The sequence below is a fragment of the Apodemus sylvaticus genome, chromosome 3, assembly GCF_947179515.1.
Source record: "Apodemus sylvaticus chromosome 3, mApoSyl1.1, whole genome shotgun sequence".
NCBI lineage: Eukaryota > Metazoa > Chordata > Mammalia > Rodentia > Muridae > Apodemus > Apodemus sylvaticus.
In genome coordinates this window covers 167,438,130-167,451,926 of record NC_067474.1, presented here as the reverse complement: position 1 = coordinate 167,451,926, position 13,797 = coordinate 167,438,130, and the positions used below count along the sequence as shown (strand labels likewise).

The window sequence follows — 13,797 nt, the reverse complement described above, 5'->3', positions numbered from 1 at the left end:
ACAACAGTGACAAAAACTTTTCTACCTCCACAAAATCTGTGCAATAAACCTTACAGATAAAAAATTAAACAAATAAATTAGTATGCCAGGCATGGAGCATTTTTAAACCCAATGTTCACAAGGCAGAGGGGGCCTGTGCGGTAGACTGTCTGAATACAACTGTCTGAATACACAATGAGACACTGCCTCAAGAGGGAAGAAAGAAACCACAGAAAACAGGAGCTAGAGGGCCAGCTCAGTGACACAGCAGGACTGCAGCCTGTTCTCCATGAAAACAACAGAAGACAGCAAGTGTGCTAGAAGGAGGCTGGGGCCTGGGTACTGTTTGGAGGCTGGATAAATGGTACACTCCTTAAAAATTAGGAGGAGAACTAACTATATTACTATCTATCAAACCATTCTGGGTATACACCCAAAGCAACTGGGAAGAGACACACGAGCTAGCCCAATAGGCCGCACTCACAGCACAGCACTTCACAGTTAACACATGGGCTCTATCTGTGTGCCCACCGCCAGGCACAGATGGGAATCACCAGGAACACTGCCCTACCTTGTAAAGGGTGAGGACACGGGGCAGTTGGTGGGGTCCTGGCCTGTCAGAACACTCACTGTCCAGGAATGGAGCTGTGAGAAATCTGTGACAACACTCCTCAGTTTCTTCAGAACATAGACTTGTCCTTGGACTGGGCTCTCAGCTCCTCCCAGGGTAGTGGACAGCAGTTTACTTCAAGTTACTCATTACTGCTGTTGTTTTTCAATTAAATGTTTAAACTGCACTTATGTGGCTCATGGAAAAACATGGGTTTTGCCTCGTGTGGCTTTGCCTTTGTGACTGTATAGAGCCTGCACTCATGACACCTTTGCTCTTGTGGCCTTGTCTGAGGAGCTGAGTAACGCCAGCGGCTGCAGGAGGCCTTAGTCCTCTTTTCAGTTCTGTTCTCCCAGGTGCCACGGCCTCTACAGTGGTGACGCTTGCCCACAGTACATGAGGCCCTGGGTTTGATCCCAAGCACTGCATAAACCAGGCAGAGTGGCACATGCCTATAACCCCAGGGCAGGGAAGGTGCAGACAGGGAGATCCCCAGGCCCTCCAGAGGCTGAGCAGGTAAAGGACTTGACAGCAAGCCTGACAACTGAGAGATGGCTCAGTCACTGGCTCTTCTTCCAGAGGACCCACATTCCATCCCCAGCACCCACACGGCAGCCCACAACGGGCACAACTCGAGCTCCAGGGATGATTCCACACATAGAAATGGAAAAGGTTCAAAGTAGGCCGGGCTCTATGATACTATCACATTCACACATACACACACACACACACACACAGAGAGAGAGAGAGAGAGAGAGAGAGAGAGAGAGAGAGAGAGAGAGAGAGAGAGAGAAACAAAAGGAAATCCCAACATGCAAGCACACAGATGATCACGGAACTAAGGAGTGAGCCATCACAAGCCATTGTACAACTCGCCTGGAGTGGCAAAGCAGCCAGATTGGGAGAGAGACTCCTTGTCGACTATAGAAGGCGGGCGGGCTGCCAGAGACTGGGAAGGCTGAGGGGCAGTGTGGTGGGGCCAGCCTGGAGTTTCCTTCAAAAGACGTGTGCTATGCATGTGATTAAGCAGCGCTGACCCACACACTCGGAAACAGTTAAGTTCATAAATATGATGGAACCTCTTATTTAACAAATTTTGGGGAGCTGGAAAGGTATCTGAGAAGGGAAATTGTATCTAGAATTTAGAGAGAACTTTTATGAGCTCAACTAATAAAAGACAAGGCAGTGAGAAAGCAGGCCAAGGTCAAGAGTGGGTGTTCTTCTCTAGCCCAGCACTGAGGAAGTGGAGGCAGAAAGGTCAGGAGTGCGGTCAACTCCCATTCCACACTGAGTAAGAGGCTAGGCTGGAATATAGAGGCCATCTCAGGAAAGGCACAAAACAGCTGATCCCGGCACTCAGAAGGCACCACAGAAGGAGATCTGAGCACAAGGCCAGCTGGTCTACACAGCTAATACTAAGATAGCCTGGGCTATATAGCGAGGTCTCTCAAAGAGTGGGGAGGGGGAAAGGGAGGTAAAGTGCTGACTCACTGGGTAAAAATGCTTGCCTTGCAGCTCTGCCTGGACCCACGTTCAGTTCCCAGAACCCACAGGGCAGCTCACACCTTCCTGTAACTCCAGCTCCAAAAGACTCAACAGCCTCTCTGGCCTCTGAGGGCAGCTACACACATACCCACATAAATACATAAATTAAAAGATAATAAATCTATAAAAAGAAAAAGAGGGGCCAGGCGGTGGTGGCGCACGCCTTAAATCCCAGCACTTGGGAGGCAGAGGCAAGCGGATTTCTGAGTTTGAGGCCAGCCTGGTCTACAGAATGAGTTCCAGGATAGCCAGGGCTATGCAGAGAAACCCTGTCTCAAAAAAAAAAAAAAAAGAAAGAAAGAAAGAAAGAAAAAAAAGAAAAAGAAAAGAGAAGAGAAAAAGAAAAGAAAGGAAAGGAAAGGAAAGGAAAGGAAAGGAAAGGAAAGGAAAAGAAAAGAAAAGAAAAGAAAAGAAAAGAAAAGAAAAGAAAAGAGAAAAGAAAAAGAGGCTGGGTATGGCGGCTCACGCCTTTAATCTCTGCACTCCAGAGGGGGAGTTCCAGGACAGCCGCCGGGGCGTTATACCCAGAGAAGAAACCTGTTTTGAAAAAGAAAGAAAGAAAAAATAAACAGGCAAGAGGCGTGATTAGACAACTCCTCAAAGACACTCAGTGCTCACTAGCACAGGAAAACATGCTCAACCTCAGATCATGGAGGGAGGGCCAATCCAATCAGAACTGCCACAGGGCAATATCTCACACCCACTAACAAGCAAGCGCTGGCTCGGATGTGGGGACACTGAACCCTTCTGCTGAGAAGGCCGCCAGGCCCTATGGAAGCCGGCCTGGGCCCTCACCGGTGGTGGCCCCGGGGCTGCCAGGTGACTGTGATTCACTCCCCCAGCCAGCAGCTCCAGGAGCTGTCAGATGACTGCTTCCAGCATCCTGGTGCTTAGGAGGCAGGTGCCAAGGAAGACAGAGTCTGAGGGATGCCGGGATACACAACAAGGTGCTCTGGCTGGTTTTTTTTGGTTTTGGGGACTTTTGTTGTTGCTGCTGTTGTTTTTGTTTTTAAATGAAGGACACAACGGGGATCAGCCAAATTGATCTATTGGCTGTAATGGGAAACTCACAAATGCTAACCTTAGGGTCAATTTTAAAGGAATTTCATAACTGATCAAGTCATTGGTCATGCGTGATTAATTCTAGCCAATGAGGTCCTCCACCCCCAGAGCAGCATGTAGTGGGGCGGAGTCAAAAGTTCAAACCCTTCAGCCCCTAGTCACCTCATGAGCACAAAGCAGGACCTAGGGAAACAAAGCCCCTACCTCACTTGCAAGCTGAGGTAGTTAATGGTAACAGCTCACTGTTGTGAATTTCAACTACATTCCAACAAAGTTTCTGCAAATCTCAGGGGAAATAAAAGTCCACTGACACAGGACCAAAGAGGACCTGCACAGAAGCTGACTCGTCGCCCGAAGCTTGGCGGGTGGGCGGTACAGCCGCTGGCTCACAGGGTGTGGTGATCTCCAACCACACCAATCGAGGTCAGGGCTAGGACCTGCCTGGTCTGGAGCTGCCAAGCCTGAGCCCAGGAGCCTCCACTGGTCCCCAAAAGAACAGCATGGCAGGCCTCACTGATGACCATCTAAGACAAGGCAGCTCACCCAAACCCAGCCCCACTGACCATCCTAAGGATTCACAGCACATCCTCCATGTTTTTCGGCCTGAGACCCTGGGGCTGGCTGGGGGTGGGGAATCCCGGAGGGAGCTGAGTGTCACCAGTCTTCCTACCTTCCTGCGGCGATGCAATGTCCAGGCTCCTGGTGATCGGCTCTGGTTCTGACGGCCCGCATCGAAGCCCAGCATGTTTCCCTGAGCCCCAAACACTCCTGGCGAGTCAGGCTCCAAGAAGCTACCTGCCTCCTCACCTCCCAGAGGCGCAGGGCCCTGACAAGCAGCTTCATCCTAGAGTGGGACTAAGCGGTTATCCTCCCTCACAGCAGGAGGCTGTCTGCCGGCCAGCAGCCAGCTTAGTAGAGGGGCCTCCTCAAGGGACTCCAGCTGGGCTCCTCTTCCCACCACTAGAGAGTCAGCAAATGGCCAGCGGGCAGGCAAGCTGGTGGGTCTGATCTAGGAGCCCAGTGATGCAACCTCATGAGAAGGTATGCAGTCACTCAGCCTTTTCTCAGGAAGGACTGCAGAGGAGGGATAAAGGCCCCGCCCCTCTGCAGGATTGACAGATTCCCCCCCTCAGACCCCCATCATGAGCTGAGGAGGGACAAAGGCCCCGCCCCTCTGCAGGACTGACAGATCCCCCTCAGATCCCTAGCTCCAGGAACCTGGAGCCAAGCTCCACCCTGCTTGGCTTGTTCCAAGTTGAGGCACAGGTCCCACCTCAGCAAGACTGGCTGGGCTGCCAAGTGGGGCAGAGGTCCTGGCTAGGCGTGAAGACAGCCGGAAGTCGGAGGATGGGCGGGCCCACAGAGGAAAACACGGGCTCCACTCCGCCCTGACTCACATTCTGAGGGGGAAGCATCAGAGCTGGTGTTTTCTACTTTCTGTTGCAAAAAGAAACAAAGGCTTAGATGAGCCCCTGTCCCTACCCTGTAGCTCCTAAACTAGTCGATTCATCAGCCTCCCGACCTCCTCTGGTCTCTGTTCCCAGCATCCCCCACGCCTGGTTTTCTTGTAGCAGCAAGTCCCAGACAGCACAGCTTGGCACCCACAAACACCTCAACATCCTCTCTAAAACACAGGCTCCTTCTGAAATCCACCACAGACCAAGCACCGGGCACCACCGTGACACTTGTCCTCCCATTTGCTAGGGAACTTAGGAAGCTGAGGCAAGAGGCCCAGGCTATCCTGAAATTGTGATGCTTTGCATACACTTGGCCCCGGGGAGTGGCACTAATAGGTGTGGCTTTGTTGGAGTAGGTAAGGCATTGTGGGTGTGGGCTTCCTGGCTGCCAGGAAGTGGCCTTCAGGCCTTCATCTAGTGGCCTTCAGATAAAGATGTAGAACTCTCAGCTCCCCCTGCCCCACACCTGCCTGGATGCTGCCATGTTCTCACCTTGATGATAATGGACTGAACCTCTGAACCTGTAAGCCAGCCCCAATTAAAGGTTGTTCTTATAAAGAGTTGCCTTGGCCATGGCATTTGTTCATAGCAGTAAAACCCTAACTAAGACAACAGCAAAACCTTACGCACAGTTTTGTTTTAAGATTTATTTTATTATTATATGTAAGTACACTATAGCTGTCTCCAGACACACCAGAGAAGGGCATCAGATCCCATTATAGATGGTTGTGAGCCACCATGTGGTTGCTGGGATTTGAACTCAGGACCTCTGGAAGAACAGTCAGTGCTCTTAACCCTTGAGCCATCTCTCCAGTCCCTTTGTTTGTTTTTAAAGACAGGGTCTTACTATGTCACCCTGGCTGCTACCCAGAAACTCAATACGTAAGCCAGGCTCGCCCGGAACTCACAGGTTCCCCCAGGCCTCCTATGCCTTCCTTCCAAGTACAGGATCAGAGCCATGCACTGCCAGGCCTGGCTTCCCATTTTAACTAAGCAAGCATACAAATAAATGAATAAATAAGTAGACCTAGGACATATAATAAAAATCCCTCTGCCTCATCAAACATCTAAAGACTGTTGCGGAGACTACACCCCAATGCCCGTGAGATCTGCATTGGTAAGCTGCGTCCAGAACTCTAAAACCCCAGTGTTCATTGGCTGAAGAGATATACCAGCCGGAAAGAGCAGAGATTGGAGCTTGGTGCTGCACATGAGAGGCTCACAGGCACTAAGTAGGACGCCCTTCCCAGGCAACCACAGAACAAGGCATGGTGAAAGAAAGTCGGAGCCGCTCACCAGGCACCAGTGCTAGCAGAAAAAAATAACTACCTGCCACCACTCGGCCTGATGAAGATAGGCTACGTCACAGTCGGGTGCGTGCTACAAGGGCACACATCTATCAAAATGCAATGAACTGTGTACACCTATAATCTCAGGATTTGGGAGATTAAATCAGGAGGATTTCAAGGCCACCCTCCACCACATGCCATATATGAAACTAGCCTGGGCTACGTAAGACTACCTCAGAACAAAAGAAAACAAGCAAATGTCAGTGAAGTGTCCATGAGAGTAGACGCGTTTCCTATCCCGCGGTTTCTAGAGTGTGTGCTTTGCAGCTATACGCCAACAGGGCTTCTACAGAAGCAGAGCTGGAGATAGGGCTGTCGCTTGGACGGAAAGCGCCAGCTGCGTGTGCGTGTACAAGGCTCTGAGCGTGATCCCCGCAGAAAGACAAATATTTTATAAATATAAATATTTATTAACAGCAAAGGGCAACGTAATAACAACGGTGAGAGCTAGAGAGACGGTGCAGTGTAAGACTGGTTCTTGTAGGGCTGGAGAAATGACTCAGCAGGAAAGAGCACTCTTCCAAAGGTCCTGAGTTCAAATCCCAGCAACCACAACCATCCGTAAACAGATCTGACGCCCTCTTCTGGTGTCTGAAGACATGAAGACAGCTACAGTGTACTTACATATAATAAATCTTAAAAAAAAAAAAAAAGAACTCCTTCTTGCAAAGGACCTGGGTTCAGTTCCCAGCACCCACATGACAGCTCACTACCATCCAGAATGCCTGTCCCAGAGAATCTGATGCCTTCTTCTGGTCTCCACTGGCACTGTACAGCACATAGTGCACAAGCATACATGCAGATAAAAACACCTATGTGGGGCTGGTGAGATGGCTCAGGGGTTAAGAGCACTGACTACTCTTCCGAAGGTCCCGAGTTCAAATCCCAGCAACCACATGATGGCTCACAACCTTCCTAACAAGATCTGATGCCCTCTTCTGGAGTATCTGAAGACAGCTACAGTGTACTTACATATAACAATAAATGAAAAAAAAATAAATCTTAAAAAAAAAAACAAAAAACCTATGTGCGTAGAATACAAATCAATCAGTTTGTGCGTGAAAATACGTAAATGAATGCTCTCCAGCAAGCCGAGGCTCAGTGACCGAGTCACCTAGCATACATATGAGACCCTGGCTTTAGTCCCCAGGGCAGAGCAGAACAAGTCTTTTTGCTCCCCTATGTATTTATTTATAAAGAAGAGCACGGTTTACCATGCCTGTATGCCACCAGTTAGTGGAAGTACAGGAACCATTCACAAGAGCTGATTCCTGCCTTCCACCGTGTGACTCTCCAAACTCACATCAGATTTAGCAAGCAAGCTTCTTCTCTACCTAACATTTATTATCTTTATTAACGTTAGTCACCAGGTTTTAAAAAAATTGAGAAAGTTTCCTCACATGGTCCAGTTAGCCTTCCGCCTCTGCCTGTCACGGGCTGGAACGAGAGATGTGCATCACTCCACACTAAGGTTTGCTTCCAATGTATTTTATGATTTGTATTATTTAGTGTGTGTGTGTGTGTGTGTGCGTGCGCGCGCACGCGCACATGTGAGTTGGCCAGACGCATTGGCTCTCTTTTCAAGGTAAAATTACAGATGGCATCATCCTCAATCAAAGGAATGGCTGTGTCTATGAGATTAAAGGTTGCCCTGCCCAGATTTCAATACTATAAATACTTTAAAACTCTGCCTGCATTCTGTTGACTGCTGGAATGTTACTGCCAGCACTGACATTTGCAGAGGCGGCCAGCCTCCAAGTGGCTCTTCAGTACAAGTCCTGGGTGGGGAGACCGCACAAGCACTCCCTCCCCTGGGACCTCCAGGACTGGAAAACAGCACCAAGATAGGTAGTCAAGGTGCATGTCCGGTCGGCCCTGACTGCCAACCCTTCACACCCACTTGGGTCCTTCAGGAGACAGGAATGCTGACTGTTCTTCCAGAACACCCGAGTCTGTTTCCCAGCACCCTTGTAGTAACTCACAACTTCTGCAGCTCCAGTCCAGGAGATCCACTGCTCTCTTCTGGCACTGGGCACACATGTGGGACGAGACATATATGCAAGCAAAGCATCCATACTCATAAAAATCAGTAAATGCATGTTAGATAAATAAGAGAAGGCACCGGCTGGCCTGCATGACACCAGGGAACTGGCTAGCTTCAGGGTGAATGTGACACTGGGCTAGGTGACAGGCTGTAAACCATGACAGCAGCAGACTCAGGCGTCCTCCACTACAGGCTCACTGGGCTACAAAGAGTGCATCTTCAACAGGGTCCATACCCCCTCCCAAGAAATAGAGCCACACTGCACTTTATGGATCGTTCCAGAACAGATTCTGTGTTCTTGTTAATTCCACTTTCCAGCCAAGGACCAAGCTGAAAGGGGAGAAAATTCACATCCACTGGACTAACCCTGCTGGAGTTTGCAGACTGCAGGCAGCACTGAAGATATTCAGTGTCCTCGAATCCTGCTCCCAGGAAAGTGCCTGGCAGACAAACATCTGAGAGCAGGACTAGACAGTGTCTGCAGATGTCACACCTTCAGCCCCAAATAGGTTCCAAAGCCACAAAATCCCTGCACTCAGTTAACTTGAGGCTGGGGCAGGATTCCAAGGGCAGGACTGGCATGGGATACTAAGAAACTCTGCCTCAAAAAAGGACATAATAGATAAATAAATAAAGATAAGACAGGCTAAAGGGAAGGGTCAGCAGTGAAAGAGATCTTGTGGCTTTTCAGAGTTCGGTTCCAGCACCTCCATGGGGTTCTCTCTCTCAAAGTAAAAACCAGGGCTGGTGGGATGATTCAGTGAATAAAGACACTGCCACGTCTGAAAATCTGGGTTCACTCCCCAGAACCTACTCCCACAAGCTGTCCTCATTATGACCTCGACATGTGTGCCATGGCACACATAGGGACACGCATGCACATGCATGTGCACATGCCCATGCCATCTTGCACCTTGCACCAAGGGCCCCCTTCACCAGCGCATCGATTAAGGTTGACTATCTGCACTGGATCAAAGGATACATGGCAATTATTCAGTGGCCTAAGTGCCCAAAGATCTGGTTCTCAAAGGGTTCCTTCTGTAAGCTCATGTTTATACAAACAAGAAATGGGACAAAAGTATCAGTCCACACGGTGACCCTAAGACAGGCTAAGACTATCCTACCTCTCTAATTTACAGATAAGAAAATCGGGGTCAAGTGAGATTATGCTGTGAAATTAAGGAAGTGACCTAAGTCACACAGCAAGCAGCAAGAGACAGACCTAGGAACGGAGTCCAGGTTGTCTGTCACCTCTTAAGCTGGTGGCCCACTTTCCACATACAGAACACCCATTGACTCTGTGCGAGCCGTCCCGCCAGGTCAGGTCAGGCCAGTCTTTTTTTTGTTCTTTTAAGTTATTTATTTGGTTTTTTGAGAAAAGGTTTCTCGGGCTGGAGAGATGGCTCAGTGGTTAAGAGCACAAACTGCTCTTCTGAAGGTCCTGAGTTCAAATCGCAGCAACCACATAGTGGCTCACAGCCATCTGTAACAAGATCTGATGCCCTCTTCTGGAGTGTCTGAAGATAGCTACAGTGTACTTACATATAATAAATAAATAAATCTTTAAAAAAAAATAATAAAAGAGAAAAGGTTTCTCTGTATAGCTCTGGCTGTGCTAGAACTCTGTAGACCAGGCTGGCCTCCAACTCAGAGGTCCGCCTGCCTCTGCCTCCTGATTGCTGGGATTACAGGTGTGTGCTGTCGTTCCTTGCTCCACTCACTCGTATTCCATACGAGTTACAGGACACGGGAATACTAGCCATGGGTTCCAGGCCACTGGGCGACCAAGGGCAGAGGCCACATCCACCCCAAGCCGACGGCCACATTTACTTTTATCTTTGCAGGGGGTATGTGTGCTTGTGTGCGCATGCAAGTGTACCACACTGTGGCGTAAGAAGTATAGAGGGCAGAGAACTACCTTCCTCAGGCACCAGTCCTCACTGCGCCTGCTCAGAGACAGGGTTCTTGCTGTTCACTGCATTATCAATCATCCTAGCTGGCCGTGAGCTCCCTCTTGTCTCTACTCCCCACCTCGCTGCAGGAGCGCTGGAGTTGCAGGCTCTCCAGAGGTGGCTCACTTTACACAGGCCTGAACTTGGGTCCTCACAGCAAGTACTTTTAGCCCAAGCCCAACACCTGCCTTTGAAGCTACCTTCCCTCAAGCTCGGGAACCAAAAGCAGATGATCTAACAGTCTGGGATGATGGGTACATCATCCTGTATGACACTGTGTCTCTCCTAAGATAAGAACTAAACTTTCCACCGCTCAATGTCCTTCCGGGGCTGGGCTCCTTGGAGGTGTCTGCTGAAGTGCTATTAAATTCATGGCTTAGATGCGCCAGGCCAGGAGTCTCGCCTTTCATGGTACTGGCTCAAATGTCCTTAGAGGGCTCCCCACCTAAAGAGGTCCACTCTCCAGTATTCCACCTGATCGAACCCACGTGACCACAGGCTACTTCACGGCCCGCCTCCCTTGGCAATCACGCTTTGCCCTGAGACATCTCAGCCAGGCCTCCTGGCCATGCATGCACCCTCTGTCACTTAGGGAAAATATGCCCTTGTGACTCTGAGAGCTAGAGGCAACCCTGCAGAGTACAATAAGAAAAGCCACAAACGCTTAATATACTTGTGAATATATGAAAGTATCCAAAGCTACAGAAAAAGCCATTAGCTGTTAGAAGCTAGTGGAAAAAAAGACAGTCGGTCACCAACCACACTGACTAAGTTAAATAAGAGCCCAGGGGATTTGATCAGTATGGCCACAGCTAGGCATAGACTCCAAGGCTTTATTGAGATTCTCAGATCCCTCCTCCACACAGCAGGAGGAGAACTCTACTAGCCATCCTCCCAGAAGGGTGAAGCCAAAGACCCCCAGACCACTGGCTTATTAAACAGCATGTCTCAAAGACCCCGTTATCTCCACATTGTCAGTAACAGGCACTCTGCCGCCACAGAGATCAAGTCGAATGGCCAGAGCCGCCACACCGACAATAAGGAAGCCAGGGCGGGGAGCAGAGCTCCCATAAACACATCCCCTTCTCTAGGAAGTCGGAACTGACCTTGAAGTCAGGGAATGGCCTCTGCCGGGCCAGAAGGTGAGGTTGACAGAAAGAAGCCCCAGCTATCCAGCAGCAAAAGCAACATCCACAAGACAAGTGCCTGCCTCCACTGGGTTTAAGGCTTAGATACAAGGTCAGTGAGATGCCCTGCAGTAGTGTGATACCCACTCTCGCCCGTGTGTCAGACAGGGCAGACGGTAACCTGCAGGCACGATCGATCCCCCAGCTCCACTTCCCATCCCTGCCCCTAACTGATCTGGGGCATAAATGCCAGCTTGCCCATGATGCTTCTACTTCAGTGAACGAACCCGCGGGGTAACCTTGAGGCTGCCCTCCCCGCCTTCTCGGGGGAAATGAGCTTGTTCATCAGCTCCAGCTTCCTCTGGGGACCCACATCTAAGCAGCACCCCCAATGGAACAAGACGGGGAGGATGCTCAGGTGAGAACATCCTTCACCCCTATTGTGTGAGATGACCCACTCACTCCCTTTCCTAAGCAATACAATCGTTCGAATGGATGAGTTCTTCCTTCTAACACCTGCTCTCCTCACAACTGAGGCGGTGCTCTGAAAGAACTGTGGAGTCCGGGGTCTGCTCTCACGTAGGTACCCACCCATGTGTGCTCGAACTGCTCTGGGCATGCTCCCCACCACCCTCTGGAGCCTAAGTTACCCTTTCCGAACCCCGCAAGAGGTTGGGCTCCCCCTATAAGACCCGGGGTGGGGCAAGCCCTACAGGACGCACAGAAAGACGGCGGACGGACAGACCCTTTGCTAGTTGCCCTGTCCCAGTGTCCCTGTCCGGATTCCTACACCGAGCGTCCTCAGAACTGCGGCCGCCGCCCTTGGGATGCAGCCAGAGGCCGGTGGGAGGAGTCGGCAAGGCGGCCGGGTTCTGCAGCATGGCGGGGAGCATCCCTGAGGAGGGCATGGGGGTAGCGGGGTGTTCAGGGTGGGGTCCGGGAGAAGGATCCAGGGCGGTATCCGGGGAGAGAGTCCTGGGCCTGAGCCCGGTGAACGGGTCCCGGGTGGGTTCCAGGGCCCGGATCCCGGGAGCGTGGAGCGTGGAGCCGGGCGGGGTCGCTCAGGATGAAGGCAGCATCCTGGTGAGCCTAAGTGCTAGCATCGCCTCGGCGGGTTCCGGCGCGAGTGAGGGAGCGAGCGGGAAGGGTCGGCTTGGCCGGAAGGCCTCCGTCTTACCGGCAGATCTGGATGGCGGCCGGCGTGTCTGTGGTGGGGCCCGACATCTTGGCTGCGACGGCGGGCGGCGGCGGCGGCGGGATCTGAGAACAGGTGTCCAGCAGGCCCGGCGCCGAATGAATGAGCCTAGGAGGCGCCATGGAGGAGGAGGGAAGAGGCGGAGCCATGGCGCCCGAGAGGCGGGGCCGGCGCGGAGGCGGCGAATCACAGGCAGCCGCCCCTTGGTGACCCCGCCCTCGCGCAGGCCCCGCCCCGTCCCCCTGCCCAGAGGCCTCCACGGCCGCAGACGCTCGCTCCGGAGGCGAGCTCGGTCGGCAGCGGGGGCGGCTATGCGACTCCGCTTCCAGAAGGTTCGGTGGCGGTTGGGGGGCGCGCGCACGCGCGCGTACCACACCGCACGCGCCGGCGTGGAGCAAGAGAGCGGCCCGCGGCGGACACCACGCCAGGATGGAGGCCGAGTCGCCGAACGTCCCCGGGGCGCGTGCGTGCGTGGCTTCGGCGGTGGCGGCCGCCGGGAGTCTACGGGGCGTTCCCGTGCGCCCGCGAAGCGATTCGCTAACCGGCCGGGGCCGGCCACCCGATGAGGTCACCAGGGGAGGCCCGACCGGGACGGGCACAGCGCCCGTGAGCCGCGCGCCGACCCCTGCGCCGGGCCTTGGCCTCACCCGGGCCTACAGCGCGCGGTGCCTACAGTGCGCAGCCGCTTAGGGCTGTCGACCCTTTACCCCATAGCTGCAGACAGGGAGCCCCGTCGACCCCTGACCCCTGTTGGCCTCAGACCCCTTCCACCAGCACTGACCCGTAGTCTCCAAAAAGACACCCCGGGAGCCCCAAGCACAAGCTGGGTGAACCTGCTGCCTAGAAGCTGCTGCTGTTTTTTGCTTTGCCTAGAAATCATGTTGCATCCGAGTAGCAGGCCACAGAAGCCACCAAAGAAGGGAAATGTTGTCACCCATATCTACTGTCATTGCAGAAAGCTTTTGCCCCCATATCTACCGTATTGCATAGAGCTGCCCCCCATGCGGTATCCAGGAAAATTAACCCCACCCATGAACAGAACTTGGACTCTGAAGACCAAAGCTATCATGCCTGCAGCATCAGTTTCCAGCAGGAGATGAAGCCTGGTCTTGGAGATGACAGACAGACCTTGCCTAGCAGTCACATGTTACAAACACCAGCCTTCCCTGGGAATTCAAAATTATTATTCAAAGGATGCAGTTTTTAGGACTGGGAGTAGGGTGGTAGTGGTTTCCACCCTGTGTGCTCTCAGCGTTTCGATAGGAGTTGAGCAAGCCCTCCAGAGCTTATGGCCTGTTTAAATATCACAATTTCCCCTTAAGAGCAAGCAGCAGATCTCTCAGCCTGTGGGTCAAAAACCTTTTGGGGCTCATAAGCCCCGAAGACCATAGGACAACACTGATATTTGCATTATGATTCCTAACAGTAGCAATGTTATGAAGTAGCAACGAAAATAATTTTATGGTTGAGGGTTACC

At 51.9% G+C, this 13,797-nt stretch overlaps 1 protein-coding gene across 3 annotated transcripts in view; it reads right to left on the bottom strand.

The window, feature by feature from the left end:
• The window catches only part of Acot7 (acyl-CoA thioesterase 7), a 93,626-nt gene extending 80,848 nt beyond the window's left edge, over positions 1 to 12,778 (bottom strand). Inside the window, exon 1 of one of the 3 annotated variants that reach the window (XM_052178292.1) lies at positions 12,303 to 12,778. In XM_052178292.1, coding sequence (XP_052034252.1) covers positions 12,303 to 12,469 — 167 coding nt within the window. In that variant the 5' untranslated portion in view covers positions 12,470 to 12,778. Of the gene's footprint in view, positions 1 to 3,866; positions 4,277 to 12,302 lie in introns of those variants that run through there. The other 2 variants (XM_052178293.1, XM_052178291.1) reach the window with 2 other exon arrangements.
• Between the last annotated feature and the right edge of the window lie 1,019 nt (positions 12,779 to 13,797).